A 16,196-nucleotide genomic window follows, 5' to 3' on the forward strand; every position below is an offset into this window, starting at 1 on the left:
TTCTCTAAATGTTTTTTTTTTCTCCAATCATTTCTGAAAACTTTCTAAACTTGTAGAATTAATTTAGTTTTTATCTCTGTTTTGTTTTTCTTCCCTTTCGATTCTCATAACAGTCTATTGTTCTGTTCTTAGTTGTTGCCGCACTGTTATCTCTGAAACATATAGAAACAAAGAGTATGTGTGACATCACGTCATGGACCAGGGACTGAACATTTGATGGAGCCTCTCTCTCTCTCTCTTTCTCTTTCACGCTCTCTCTCGCTCTCTCTCGCTCTCTCTCTCTTTCTCTCTCTCTCTCGCTCTCTCTTTCTCTCTCTCTCTCTCTCTTTCTCTCTCTCTCTCTATTTCTCTCTCTATCGCTCGCTCTCTTTCTCTTTCTCGCTCTCTATTTATCTCTCTCTCTTTCTCTCTCTTTCTCTCTCTCTCTATTTCTCTCTCTATCTCTCTCTCTCACTCTTTCTCTTTCTCTTTCTCGCTCTCTCTTTCTCTCTCTCTCTTTCTCTCTCTCTCTCTCTCTTTCAGACACACAGTGTGATTTCGGTCGTCGTCAGGTGTCAACGTGCTTCTGAGCTGTAGTGTTTAAGAGGCAGTGCAAAGCTGGGTGGTGATAAGGACAGAACAACTATAAAGCCCTCCAGGTCCTTCATCGTATTACCCCACGGCCATGCGCACTCTTTCTCACACACACGCACACACACACACACACGACTTTGGTCACGAATCAGTGTCCGTATCTTGACACCATTGTATGGGCACTGATTGGGGCTCCCTCCTGGCGAGGCGGACCTTGTGTGCGTATTCTTTACCTCGTGGCTCCACTCACGTTATTATCTCTGCAATTTGCTCCTTTTATCGTCGCCACGGGAGCGAATGGTTTCTATAGCGACAGGCTCTAGGAATTTCTCTAAAAACGTTTTATTTCTTCTATTTCTTCGGGTTGTGAAGCCCTGGGGAGTATGAGAGTGAGCGTGTGGACTGAAAGCCAATTATGTTTCTGACCCTTTTTTACCTTTCGTTGGATCCGGATGTTAGGATTTACACGTGGTTGTGTTTTACGCATGTTTTACACATGTTTCAATTCAATTCAATTTATTTTTGTATCGCCCAAAATCACAAATTACAAATTTGCCTCAGAGGGCTTTACAATATGTACACGTTTGACATCCTCTTGTCCCGGGACCCTCACATCAGAACAGGAAAAACTCCCCAAAAAAAACCCTTTAACGGGGAGGAAAGAGGAAGAAACCTGTGGGAGAGCAATAGAGGAGGGATCCCTCTCCCAGGATGGACAGAAGTGCAATAGATGTCATGTGTAGAACATGACAAGTGAATTACAACACATTCAATGTAATTACAGCACATGCAATGTATGACACAACCACGACAGGAGGCAACACCTGGTCCAGGTAAACCCGGATACACAGGAACCTGTGAGGCGAGAAAGCACAGAGACTCTGGTGAAGAGACAAAATCAGTACTGTGCATTAATGGTATCGGTAATATGAAATGGTAATGTGAGTAATAATAAAAGTGATATTAGCAGTTGGAGTCAGCAGGGCCCTGGTAGGAGGAAGGACCAGGGTCCAGATGAAACCATGCTCCATGGAAACCTGTGAGGAGAGGAAGCACAAGGACTCCGGGGTTTCATGTTCAGATTCCTCATTTATTCTTGATTTGCTCATTTCCCTCGGTGCCAATACACACACACTTGACTCAGTTTCAGACTGACGCTAGATGTCACATTGTCTGCCCAGAGGTGGTAAAAACCTGACAGTACAAGGTTTTTCATGAGGATATGTGTCACAAACCCCTCGACAGATGAACACTCTCTCTCACACACACACACACACACACACACACACACACACACACACACACACACACACACACACACACACACACACACACATACACACACACACACACACATACACACACACACATTAACATGTTGTAGCTCCCTCAGAGGCATCCGTGTCCTCTCTGTGTCTGTCTCTCTCTCTAATGTTGCTCACATTGTTGCTTTATTTTTCATTTTTGCTGTATTATGCCCGCAAGGAAGTAAAGTTTGTCGGCTTCAGTATCAGGGGGAGAGTTTTGCCATCGTGCTCGCTATCCGGCAATCTGCTGAGAGAAAAAACGAGGAACGATAATTAGAGTCCGATCAAAATTAATTTCACCGATTCCAGATTCCTCCTCCCTGCTTACATGTGCATCATGTGTTCTGTACTCAATGACGAGCATACAGGTGTGAGCAACAATTTGAGATCGACGTAGAGGAGACGTAGCATTCAATGGGACCCTCAGTTCACATAATAGTGTGCAGGTAAAAGACCTTCACCTTAAACCGGGGCATGTCATCCTGATGATGATGACACAGACCTTCTCTTCATCTACAAGTGGCTTTGCAAAGATGAACACAGTTCAAAACTCAGCAAATGTTCCGTTGCTTCTACCTCTCCTTCAATGCAAACCGTGAAAGGTCTGTTGTGGTAACTTAATGGAATCTTTCCAAGCGTATTCCTCTAAGAAGCATTTTTTATTTTTTTATTTATTGTAAGGCTTTAGCTCATGTCAAGTAGCCACTTTACACATCGCCAACATTGATAATGTGCAGTAGAGGCCAATGAATCTATCAAGGCTGCACTCAGACTCTGAAGAAACCTCGTCTTTGTGTTGTTACTGTCTTCGTACGTCTGAAAAGATGTTTCAGCTTTCAGCTCACCTTGTTAACTCTGCAGGAAGTTGCATTTTCTTATTCCAGTTATGCGCTAACGTCATCGTGTTTTCTTTCCACGGGCATTAAAACAGTCATTTAAAGTATTTGTATCTATCTAATAACTTTATATATGTACCTATATATTAACCTGAATCTTTGAATGGTTAAGTTAATGATGAAGTGCAGTCCACTGGAGAGACTGCGCTGTGTAGATTGTGGCAATACTTTTGAGGGACATAAACACCAAAATATTTTGAATTCATAAAGAAAGCACTCAGATGGAGAAGAGCAGCTTCTTCTACATCCTCCTGTGTACTTTAGGTTTTTTTCTTACCCCTTTCTCTCATCACAAATCTGGCTGCAACATTTAGGAATCTGTATATTTACTTTTAGGTGTGTGTGTGCGGTCCTAACGTTCCCTTATTCGTGTTATCTGCCGGGCTTTGGATCACTAACTCGTCATATGCGATGCATATCTTGCCCACATAAGTGTGTGCGTGTGTGTGTGTGTTCAGAACTCCATTAAAATTGGAAAGTGCACACAGACGTACACGCCAAGGCCGGCTGCATGTGCTACTTTGAATCTGCTTTGTCTTCCAAGAGATGGATTGGAGGCTGTCAGTCATGTGTACAGGCTGGAAATCTCTGCCAATGCCTCCGCTGGCTCTGCCTCGAGGAGATGGGACGAAACACACAGAACACGGCCACTCCGATACACACTGCTCTGCAGAGCACTCGCTTTGCCAGCCTCCCCTTGTTGTGAAATGGCTTTGCTCCAGCCGTGGCCACATTTCCTAGCCTGTCTACTTTCTCTCTCTCTCACACGCACGCGCATGCACACGCACGCACAGCACTCGGCAGACGCTAAGCCAGGCTCCCTGTCTGCAATGTAACCCTCCTTGATCCTCCATCAGACACACACGCACACACACACACTGCTGAGTGGCCGAGTGCAAGCCATCCCCCTCTTGTCCACAGACAAGGAGCAGCAGGCTGTCAAAAAAGATCAAACCTAGACTGGCTTAAATGTCCAATCCCCTCAAAAAATCCTGTTCTTTCCAGCCCGGTTGAGCTCCGAGCGGCCGCCGGCCGCTGGCTGATTTAAAACAGCTTCCCCTGATGGATCCATCGCCACTCGATTGGAGGATATCAACAACAACAAGTGGCGTTCCCATAAAGGCCGCTTCGTGGTTCTTAATAAAAGCAGCAGTAGGTGAAGGGGATTATGGGTGTCCGTAGGTGACGGGTGCGGCTGCGGAGTTGCTCAGCATGAGCAGCACAACGAACAACTTCGAACACTCATCTGGCTGCTGGAGGTTGTTTCTGGGTCACTGTCCATGTTACTGTGCATTCGATGTGACTGCTTCCAGACTGCTTCCAGAGTTTCTGACATTGTTTTCCTGCATGGTTTCTTTGCATGTACTGAGGGTCTAAGGTCGGCTGTAGTATGTAGACATTATTGAACAAGTGTTTTATTTGCCTTATTAAATTGTGTGTGCTTTTATGACTGATGAGTAAGGTGTGTGTGCAGCATTGTTCCATGTAAAGTCCTGAAAGGCCTTTATGAAGAACTTGAAGTTGGACTTGAACAGAGCACCGTAACAACGTTTCCACCTCCACAGCTTTCAGTTTTGCAAAGTCTCCTCCGAGGTTCAGTTGGGTTCTGTGAGGGTTTTAAGTTTTATTTCATGCATTAAGTGTCTGTGAGATGGGGTTTGAGGAATGTGCTGGAGTGGGGGTGGTGTGAAAGTGGCAGGGAGAGGTGTGAAGTTTAGCACAATGGGGCATAGGACCAGGTGGGGCTTGTTGGACTTCAGCCAATCAGTGAGCTGATCGATGAGCTGAGGAATGCAACTTTGAGGGGACAAAGGGTTTGAAACTCTGGGGGGAAGCTGATGGAAATGTCCTTGATGTTGCTTCATGACCAAACACACATGTGTGTTCGAGACTTTTCACTGGATAGGTGAAAACGTTGAGCTGCTGGTGGCGCTAGATGAGTCATTAGTGTTCATCCTCTGGGCACCATGAATGTCTCTCCCAAATTCCCTGTCAATCCATTCAATGGTATAAATGTTTGCGCTGCAGTAAAAGTCTATTTTGTAGTAGTTGAGGTATTTCAGTGTGGATGGACTGAAAGACATTGCCACCCCTTAGACACTGCTAGCATGGCTAAAAGGCAACAGTTGTTGTCTAATCTGAAGTTAATATCTCTTCCTTTTTTCACCTTTCTTCTGTTTCAGTGAATTTACTAGATTATTATTCAAAAAACATGTATACTATCCCATACAGCAGAACACAGCTTTCCACTTAACTGCTCTGGTACAATGCTCGTACAGTGTACACATACACACACACACACACACACACACACACACACTCTCTCTCAGTAAATGTCAGATACCCCAGGATTCATCTGAAATGTCTGGTAGAAGCCGGGGCTTTGTGCTGCCCCAGAACAAGTCAATGTCCATGAAACTCAGAATATTGCCCATTTCTCTTCCTGGAGACGGACAACGTTTCTGTCCGTCTCCCACTCTCCTATGGTATCCGCGGTGTGCAATTAAAGCAATAATGCTGCCTCTTCGCAACAGCAACCTAGACAAGCTGGGAGAAAGGGATACGTAGGGCGAGAGCAAGCGAGATGAAAAGCTTTGTCGGGTGAAAGGCGGCAAAAGTCGATGGGTCTATTCTGCGTTTAGACCTGTGTTTTTTGTTGTTTTTTTAACTGAACTGAGGTTAGCCATAGATTCAGAAAAATCAAGAGAGAAGCAAAGCTGTTGTGCTCCTCTCGGCCTGCAATACCAGTCCATCCACATTAGTTCTGATCACTGGCTGCCTCGAGGCTTTCACTCTCTCTCTTGCTTCTTCCACCCCTCTTTCTCTCCTTCCCTCGCTTTGTTTACCACGTAGAGGTTGATTTATGTCGGGTGGCGTGGGCGAGATCCAGCAGCTGAAGGGGAGAGAGAGAGACGAGAAGGAGGGGGAAGCGAAACGAGTAAGGCCAAGTCGAAGTGGCGTGTCAGGGGAGAGGAGAGAGAGAGAGATGAGCAGAGAGGAGAAACAGGAGACGAAGGGTAGGATTAGAATAGTAAGTAAGGAGGGAGCGATTACAGGATGGAGGAGAGGGAGGTTCTGCGAGGAGTGGGGGAGAGGTGCTGGCCTCAGGTGTCTCACTCTGATTTGTATCTTTTATGATGCTTGTTTATGTCAGAACACAAGGTCTCACGCCGCCGTTCCTCTGGCTCGGCCGCTCCTGTTCAGTGTTTCTTTCGCATCGCGTTCACTTGTACATTTGAGTCTTGTCCCCGACAGTCCTGATTGGTTAGGCTGGAGCGGATTGTATTGCCTGAAGCTTTAACGATTCCTTTGGGAAAGCAGGGAAGTTGCAGCTACAGGTCACCAAAGCAAACGGGGGTTACGTTTACACGCACAGCTGGCACGTTAATCGTTTGTAATGAGCAGCAAAGTCTTGACTGAACATGTGCAGAGCTTATGGACTGCTTTGTTCACAGAATGCACTAAATATGTATGAGACGGATATAAGTTGAGCTGAGGAATTACAAAGTATCATGAAAAAAAGATCGACATATACAAATATACGCAAGGCCGATTCCGGCTCCGGGTTCAAATTCATACAATTCCCATTATGTCACACCTTAGAGAAGTGCAAATTGCTGATGATTAAGTGCCGTTGTGTTGTAACAAGCTCACAATGCTGTTGTGTGGCATGTTCACGATGAATTTAGCGTGTTAGAATTTGCAGTTACTTTGCTTGGACTTGGTCATAACACAAGGAGGATGTTGGCGATGGGGTTAGATAAAAGGTTGTAAAGCTATTACATTTCATCCCGAGTGGAACATGAACGTGTGCGCAAATTTCATGGCAATCCATCCAACAGTTGTTGAGACATTTCACACAAAAATGCAAATATTAACCTCGTTGTGGCGCGGGAGGAAACGTCAGGGGATCACCGAAGTAATTAGGATTCCTTCTCTGGACACCATACATTTCTGTATGAAAGGTCGTCGCAATCCATTTAGTTTTTCTCAAAAAAAACTAAATTGATTGCTACGACCGTATCAAACTTATGGTGGCACAAAAACAAACGGACGGGTATCACCAAACTCTGCAGGATGCATCCTCTGACCACGATTTAACAAATGAATAAAAGCAAAGCACTGGGGCAAAATGCTCTTTTGAGATGAGGCTTTTATCCCATTAAAGAATGCCTTTTCTCTCTCTCTCCCTTCCTGCAGCTGGTCAGTTGAGCCAGTCGGCTCACTTCTCCCTCCAGCTGCCCTACACTGTGCTGGGCCTCGGACGGAGCGCCAACTTCCTGGATCACCTATTCGTCGGCATCCCCCGGCAGCCTGGAGAGACGGTGAGGAAATATACGAGGCTTGTGTTACCTGGACACTTCTCAGCGCTCCTGTCGGAACAACCACCGGTTGTACGCTCTCACAGAATATTCGGGGAAGATGCCTTTGTAGAGGTGGGGTTGAGACCTGCAGCAGATAGAGAAAGGGAATTTTAAAAAATCAAAATATTTGTTTCAGTCTTTAAATAAGTCTTAAATCTTACAACAAGTATAATGCCACTTATGTGCCCAATGAAGTCACTTCTGACCCCCCTAACATATCCTGATTATAACAGTGGGCGTGGCTGAGACATTTAATGTCTCTGCAATAAGTCTACGGGAAAAAAACACAAAGAGAGGCCAGTGAAAATATCCTCAGGATCATGAAAACTTTCCAAGAAAACAAAAATCAAATGGACTAATTCATTTTAAGCGCAATTCAAACATGTTAAAAGTCATAAGCTGAGAGCTAAATAGCTCAGACTCGATTTCACAATGTTACACATTTCCTCTGAGGTTTGTGAGACTTGTTTGAAGGGTATTTTGCAAAGATTCGGAAGAGGGATTTCCCTCCATGTATTTTCTTTTCTTGTCGATAGCTATGCTGAACACGAACAGCGTTCTCTCCCAAATCCTGCAAAAGCATTTCATGAACGGTTGAGGTTGTTTTCATTTTCTTCTTCAAGCAGCAGCTGATGCAGCAAAATATGTGATAACCGGCGTTTATGTCAATTCAAATGATTGTGTCTCCAAAATGTTTACAAATGAGGTAAGCACAAGAGTATAGGGAAAACCTGTAGCCCACAAAATGTTTTTCTTTTCTGATTTCTTTGTCATTTGTGAAATGATTGATTGAAATGTAATATCTTAACACACAAAAACAGATCACATTGTAATCAGTTCTTCATTCCCTCCATTCTTTGGTTTGCTTGTGTATATATGGATCCTATCCACAAGCAAGTTGTTTTATTCTAGTTGCATATTTATTTTAGTTTGCATTTTGCAGCCCGCAAAAGACTCCATCTTGGGCCGGATAAACATGATGGCATACTGAGGCACTAGAGGCGAGATTGAGCTTTTTTTTGTCTTGTCCCATCAAGTGATTGAATGCTACTATGAGGAACCTTTAACTGCTCATGAAACAGTCTCAATTTGATGGTGATGCCACTATATGACGAGACCTTCAGCAAGAAGGCTGTCTATTTCTATAGTTATTCTTAATGCTCGCCATCGGTGCCGCCGGGTCCGATTCTGGCAACATCGGACAAAATCTGTCCTGGAGCAGAGCATCGGAAGGGAGGCACGGGGGAACCGGAACCAGGACTTAGCTTAACAGATTGTCACACCTCTGCAGCAGTAGAATGAGAGGATTTCCAATGGGACTGTGGTGCTGAAAAAACACTCCCGCCTTTTTCCACAGGGACCGCCAAAGTACCAGCAAAGTAAAACTCTTTTATTAGCTTTAAAGAGAAGAAGAGAGGTTAAATAGACTGTTTCTTTTTGGCAGATAGATTCCGAATCCCATATGGGATGATCGATGGACTCACTCAGGGGACTGACAAAGGTGCAGCGACCTCCCCTTGAACAGAAATAGTCAGAAATAGTCAGCGCCCTTCAGTGCTGTTCTCTCACTGTCTCTGCATTCATCTCCATCTCAGTTTCCTCTCGCTCTCTCACGTTGCACTTGTCCCACTGCATATATTGGGCACGACAGCCCCCCCCCCCCCCCTCTCCCGTGTGGTACCAAGATCTTCATCAAGCAGCTGATTAGAATTGCAGATGGGCCGGTCCGCGACTCAGAAGCTTGTAGTGCACCGAGAACACTCATCTTAAACAAGCTGCTTTGTTGTCCCCTTTTCTGCTTGCTCCTTCTCACTACGCAAGTAAATGTGACCTTTTTTTTCCCTTCCTCCTCGCCCATTCCTTCTGCAAACTGAATTAATGAATGCCTCAAGATGCGGCCCATTATACCGAGTCGTTTTTTTTTAGTTCTTCACCGAGAGGGACTAAGGAGTGGAGCGACTCCATCAAATCTACCTGTAATTAGGAGCAGAAGCTTTGGAAAGCTCTGCCTTGGAACGAGGAGAAATCCTGACCTCCGCCCTGCTCAGTCGGCAGGTTTGGATCTTTCTGTCTGTCGACTCGCTCTTTATCTATCTCTCTCTCTCTCTCGTTCTTGTTTTCTCAGTCCTTATATGTGTCTCCTTGTCTCCCTCGCTGTGCCCTTTACAATTTTCTCCTCCAACAATGAGTCTGCCTGCTGCTTCACAGAGGTTCAGTAAAATCTACTTGGATATCTTCCAGCTTCCGTCCAATCGTTCCTCTCTTTTTATTCCCCCCCCCCTCAACCATCTCTCTCTGTGAGTCTCTCTCCTCCTGTTCACTTATCTTCCACCCACGGGATTCCCTTTGCTGCTCAAAGTGGTTTACTTCACTAATCAGTCCCCTACTTGTCACTCTCTCTCTCTTTCTCTCTCTATCTCTCTCTCTCTCTCTCTCTGTCTGTCTCCCTCATCCTCCATCTCTGTATCTGCCTCCCCCTGCTCTCTCGCCGTGTGCCAGTTTCCCTGGCTTTGAATCAGCGTGCCTCTCTCTGAAGACTTGGGAACACTTTTCACTTCCAAACAGCCAGTTCGGATCCGCTCCCAGGCGGCGGCGGCGGCGAAGGCTGACTCGTCTCCAGCTCTGCTCCCCCGCCAGTTGCTGCACCGACGGCAGCGCTTTCCAAGAGCTAAGCGACAATGGCTGGCGGCGAGAATGTGCTCGTTGTGTGAAGAGCTGCGCCGCTGTTGCGCGCGTATTCAAAATAGCTGCGAGATGCGGCCCCTCTCGACTGATGGAGAACGGAGAGCCACAATTAAAGCGCAGCGGCGCTTCCAGATTCTGCCAAATGTAGGACTGGAAATTCCTCACAGCTACGAGCGTGATTAGAGCATTTAATTCATTAATATGATGCCCCCCCCCTCCTTCCTTTGTTAATCACGCTGCCCTTTTCACCTCTAATGAGTCTGAGAAGGAGCTACATCAGGACATGAGACCAATTGGGTCTCATCAGAGCCAACAGAAGGTGCTGATGATGCTGGGCTTTTCCTGTTCCATGCGGAGGTTAAACACAGTCTGTGTCAGTCTGATGTCAGACGTCCTCATTGGGTGTTGAGCCTCAAGGTGGCAAAGTACCAAAAAAATGAAAGTTGAACTTGTGCAAAGTCAAACTGTGCCAGTCAAACACAGCGCCGCAAGCAAACGCTCTTTCAGCTCACTTGAGATGTGAGCTGAGATGTGATGGTTAACTCCTCGTCTGAACAGCCGCTGCTTGCCCAGTCGAACACCCGAGTGGCCGCTCACAGTGAGACAAAGAGAGAAAGGTGGGATGTGATGGAAACAAAGGATACCAGCCAGACACATGCAGCACAGAGAGCGAAGACACGGGATGAGAAAAGGCGATGCATATTTTATCTAGACGGTCACTGAGGGCCTGGCTTGTTGTTCTGCAGATGGCCGAACTCTCTCGCAGCACACCCGGCAACAGACGTACCTAATCACGCGTGCAGATATGCGCACAGACATACATACGCCCGCTAGCAGGATCTTTGTTGCTCCCCACAGTCATCTATTACATGTAGCAGGTTGTCTGTGTGTTAAACGCACAGCTTAAAATAGCCACTCCACAGCAGATAAGGAAAACCACGGGGCCCTGTTATTCTGCCCCAGAGGACTCAACATACATATTGAGAGTGTGTGTGTGTGTGTGTGCATGCCTCTGTGGAAATCTGCACGTGAACGCTCAGATCTAAACTGCGGCCCACTGGCTGCTTTTAAATGGCCTACATTTTTTAAATTACCTAGAATATTGCCTGAGCATATTTCTAATAAATTGCACAATATGTGCATTGTTTAAACATTAGATGTTCACATTTGCATTTTCATCGTAATATTTAGGTGTGCTCTTAAGCCATGACCAGAAACCTAAATAGGTATTTGGCAATTTTTGCCTGTTTTAATATTTCAGTGGGAAATGAAGCCATGCACTGTATTAGAGTTTAAAATGACCGAATGCATTTTAATAAAATGTAAGAGCGGAATACTGTTTGTAATGTACTGTAGGGGCTGTTGAACTGTTTGGTATTGCTGCGTAGTTATTTTCGATAGAAAGTTAATTTTCATGGTTTTTTCTGGTCTATATACACAGATTTTCTGGTTACTGGTTGAAAACATTCATTGTCGTTTGTCCCGTGACTCCCTATGTTTCCTTCCTCTGGCTGATGTCGTTGCCACAATGCATTACCATGTATGTGCACACCCGGTTCACGTGTTGTTTCCATGTATTTTCAGGAAATAAGGAAGAAGGAGTGGACGGCCATCATTCCCAACTCTCAGCTCATCGTCATCCCCATCCCACACAACCAGCCCCACAGGTACGCAAACACTTGCACTCGCAGATCTAGCGCGGCAAAGCCGGGGCACACTGTGAATCCTCTTTTGCAGGTTCACAGCTGTGTAATTTGCTGGGAGCCCCGTTGACACTTGTTGCTAAGGATACCATTCAACGATTTAAGCGCCTCATCTTGAAGGCACTAAACGATATTTTCAAGTTAATGTTACGCGACACGGTTAGTGTCTCCGTGGTGCTGTCTTTACAAAAATAATCTGGTTCTACACACACCTCGCAGCAAGTGTTCTCATGTTTTCATGACGTTGTTAACATGTAGCTCAAACCCCGGGAGGAGCTCCAGATGGCTATTCAACACACACACACACACACACACACACGTGAGCACCCTCCTCCATACAACCACACAACACTGTGAACTCGCCAGCACAGACACACACCAACAAGCTCACCGTGAGCGAGATCGAACCAGAAAAAAGCAGGTGCCTCGGTATTCTTCTCACACGCTGTTTTAAGCTCACAGATTGTGAGAAGATGAATTTGATATGTCAAAGCGGTCGGATTTGCTGGAAATACTTTAAAAGTTCTTGGAAAACCAGAAAGAGCAGCAGCAGCGCTTCATTCTGTTCAGCTGCGACAAGAAAGTGAACAAGATGTTCATTTATTTATTTTAACGTGATGAAGACACAATCTCTGCTAATGTGTGCCATTTGGTAATTGCATTGTTTTGTCTCCGTCTGTCTGTCTCTCTCTCAAGTTGGACCGCTAAGTTGTACCTGACTCCTAGCAACAGCGTGTTGCTGACAGCCATCGCGCTGATCGGAGTGTGCGTCTTCATCCTCGTCTTTATTGGCATCCTCCACTGGCAAGAGAAGGTCAGGACACACACACACACACACACATTCAATGTTATGGTTAATGTCGGCCTTCGTCCCGGTATTTTAGAGTGCAAGTATGTGAGAGAGAGAGAGAGAGAGGGAGAGAGAAGGAGAGCAGAGCGGTCAACCAACAGCAGATGGGTCTCGCTGTCCCTGTCCTGTAGTCCTCTAGCCTCCCACTGAGAGACACACACACTCTTTTTCTCTCTTTCTCTTCCTCCGCCCATCGTTGTCTCTCTCTCCGTTGGCCTCAACCAGGAAGGACGTTCAGCTGTAATTGCCTGCTTCTGTCCTTTCAGCATGGCAGATCTGCTGTTCATTATTGCCATAAGAATGCCCTCAAGGGGGTCAATGCATGCTTTCGCGTGCGTTTTATGCTTCCTGCTGGTCCGGTTGTTGTTTAAATCGCACGCACACACACACTCACACAAATAGTGTTTAACAATAATTCTCGCAAATGTACTTTCCCCCCTTTTTCGTCGACACACTGTGGCAACGCTGTCTGCTGGGCTGAGCGGTGCAGTACGTTGCTGGCATCTTCTCCGAGCCATCTGCCGCACGAGTCTGTGTGCGTGCGTGCGCATTTAATGTGCGTCTGCGTGTGTTTGTGTGTGTCTTCACGCAGGATGGCATGTGTGCATGGTCACACACGCAGACACGCTCTAATTGCCCTCTTTTTTGGGATACGTGGGCGTGAGCATCAGCTTCATCTGAACCGAAGCTGCATTTTAAAAGAAATTAAATAAAAACAGAAAGAAAGAGACTGGTGCCTGAACGGAGCGTTTACACGCACACACCGAGTAGGCTTAGGTGGATAGGAGGGTGTGTGTGTGTGTGTGTGTGTGTGTGTGTGTGTGTGTGTGTGTGTGTGTGTGTGTGTGTGTGTGTGTGTGTGTGTGTGTGTGTGTGTGTGTGTGTGTGTGTGTGTGTGTGTGTGTGTGTGTGTGTGTGTGTGTGTGTGTGTCTTCCTCCCACTCTCTTGAGAAAGAAGAGAGTGAGAGGAAGAAAGAGGGAGAAAATGATAATTTTAAGAAAAAAAACGTCTTGCAGCGGCTGTCAGTGAACTTCACATGAAATCAAATCTGCCGTGTTCACACAGGCAGAATGACGGGTTTGAAGCCACAAAGAAGCAATGCATTTGGCTTTGATCGCAGTAATGTGCTTAGGCTGACCAGTCAAAGTCATGTCTGCGTTGTTCACTCCCTCCCCGGTACAGATAGTGGGAGCTGCTTCTGGGAGTATTTCAGCCACACTGAAATGTTTCTCTTAGTTGTATCATCGATGTTAAAAACAGAAACACGGGAGTCTTGTGGATCATTCATTGTTGCTGTTGGTTTATCTAAAGGCCATTCATGATTTGAACTTGTCTTTATACTCAGGAGCCTCTCATACCGCTGCTGCTCTGGAACGGAAGATGGTCGCACGCATGAGTCAGAGCCGAGGCTGATTCTGAATGTTTTGTTTTCGCATTTCAGAAAGACAAAAAAAAAAAACATGCGACAATTTCTGAGTGTACATTTAACACCGACTTCAAATTGCTGAATGGATTATTGGTTTTCTACCACACATAATCTCTAGCGTCTGTTCCTGTTCGCCGTTCAGATGTTTCACACTTCAATGCTCCTTAGAGAATAGTTGACTCCTCTCTTCCCGTTTTAGCCGCACAGGCTTTTGGCTTTTTAGAAGAGAATGAGAATTTTCTAACACGACTCCTCATCTCTTCGTCTCATGCCCGTCCACGTCGTGGAGGTTTGCCAACTTCGCCACTCGTTGCCTGTGCAGAAGAGTAAATGAGACTTTGACTTTCTGGACCTCCTGCCCAACACTAGAAAATGATATAAAATACAACCAATCACAGACACCCGAAGTACATACACATACAGTGCAAAGCGGCCAATTGGGTATTCACACATGGATGAATGATGATGGGTTTGGTATGTGGTTATGTAGTGTAAGGTCACTCATATAAACTAGTGGAGAGGCAATGGGTGCGCCTATGGATATGGGTGACATCATATTTAATCCGTAAACAGCATCAGCTGGTAAAGGGGACGTCTTTACCCAAAATGGACCTGTGTGTCAACGAGGCATGCCCTGAAAACAAAGTGCTATATATTCTCATTGCAAGTGAATACAAGACATTAAGGCTCAGATAAAAAGAGCAATGAGATACATTAAAAGCACATAAATAAGGGATTTGGAAGCATTTCATTTCGGAGAAAAAGAGATGAGCACTTTTCATTAAATGCAGATTCAAAAAAGGGCACTTCGTCATAATGATAATAACATTAGTTTTGTTTAGCTTGTAATAGAATCCATAATGCTGCCGCTCTCGTTATCGGTACAGACTTGTGATATACTGCGCGCCCCCCCCCCCCCCCCCTGTAACCGAAACATAACACCCATGAATCAAAACGTTGCCGTTTCTAGTTGAAGCAGTCGAACAGCGTCGGTCTAAAGCGGTGCTGCAGCGGTTTTGTCTCATCTGGGGGGGTCGGACAGACAGACCTCCGGTGTCACTGTGTTCAGCCCGCTGACAGCTTTTTGATTTGATTGATCACCGAAAGACCGGCACACCGACAGGCTGATGTGGCGAAACGTTCGGCAACAATCCAGAGGGGGAATCCTGTGTCGCCAGCATCCTCCCTGATATCTCGTCTTCTTCCAGCTCTTTCTTCGCGGCGGGCCGTCCGGTGAGGTCAGCGCGAGCCCCGCTGATTGGCATTTGGCATTTCTGCATGTTTGCGCCGCCACTTCTGGTATTTCCTCTTCTAATAATAAAGTCAGGCAGAGACGTTGCCGCCCTGCCTAACAAGCTAACAGGGCTTTTACACAACTCCCGGGAACTTGCAAGACAATATAATATTCGTGGTCTTCATGCAGGCCAGACTTAATGAGTTGACATTAGAGCCCAGAGAGACTACGCCGTACCTCACGGTAGCTTTCCACCTGCTTTCAGACACAGTCGCCACCGCATCGTCATTAAAACCTTGAGGTGGACACAAATCAATGCTCCGCTGCATCGTGATGAGTCGGGCCTCAGGATGACAATTTGGTGTAGGATCCCCTTGATAGTCAATTAGACCAGGCTTCAGCAGCGGCACAGCCCAGTGGCTCAGCTATCCACAGGAAAGAACATTGCATCAATCCATCTGCTCCTTAGAAATATGTTGCCCGAAACAAGTGGATAAAAATAAATCATGCACAACATCAATCAATATGAGGCGCTGGTATCCCTGACGGTAGATGAAGGCTTTATTAAAAATCAAAACTGACGGGATGAAAAAGTAAAATGCAGCAAATGTGTTGCCGCCCGTCTTTTGGTTGCAGCAAATTAGTCGACGTCAGGGACGGATCGGCTGTCCTTTAAAAGTCAAAAAGTCCTTTACGAGTGTGCTGAGATTGTGTTCTAAACAAAACATGAGCTGCTCTCCTGCAACAGTAAATGCTGAGGGAATGAATTAAGAAAAAGGGATTGTTCCTTTCAGATACTCTGATGCCCATTTTCTCCCCCATCGTCGGTTCTTCTCTGGTATCAAATAACAGATGTGAACGCATTATTGACTCCACTGTCACCAGTGCAGATGGTATGGGATCTTTATTTTTCTTTGGTGCTCAACTTCTGTCAAAAGGCAAAAAACAGCACGACGGCGTGCCTCACTGCTTTAGTCCTGGTCCCCATCAGAACCCACTACAACGTCCCGCCGCATGAACTGATGGCCCCTCTTTTCTGAGACGTGGAAACTAAAGGGACTAAAAGTTCTCATGAAACGTTAAATCTGTATTTTTGAAAGGGAATGTTGTACGTAAGTACAATTGTGAGTTACTTGTACATTACTTACATCTACTCT

General features: G+C 45.8%; 1 protein-coding gene across 1 annotated transcript in view; it reads left to right on the forward strand.

Moving 5' to 3' along the window:
* The window catches only part of LOC306790360 (T-cell immunomodulatory protein-like), a gene marked incomplete at its 5' end in the record, with an annotated part of 72,827 nt that overhangs the window by 52,772 nt on the left and 3,859 nt on the right, over positions 1-16,196 (forward strand). The window contains 3 exons of the mRNA XM_079286559.1: positions 6,977-7,101; positions 11,410-11,492; positions 12,225-12,342. Of these exons, the coding sequence (XP_079142685.1) occupies positions 6,977-7,101; positions 11,410-11,492; positions 12,225-12,342 (326 nt within the window). The remainder of the gene's footprint in view (positions 1-6,976; positions 7,102-11,409; positions 11,493-12,224; positions 12,343-16,196) is intronic.

The sequence above is a fragment of the Melanostigma gelatinosum genome (genome assembly GCF_949748355.1).
Source record: "Melanostigma gelatinosum genome assembly, chromosome: 2".
Classification (NCBI taxonomy): domain Eukaryota; kingdom Metazoa; phylum Chordata; class Actinopteri; order Perciformes; family Zoarcidae; genus Melanostigma; species Melanostigma gelatinosum.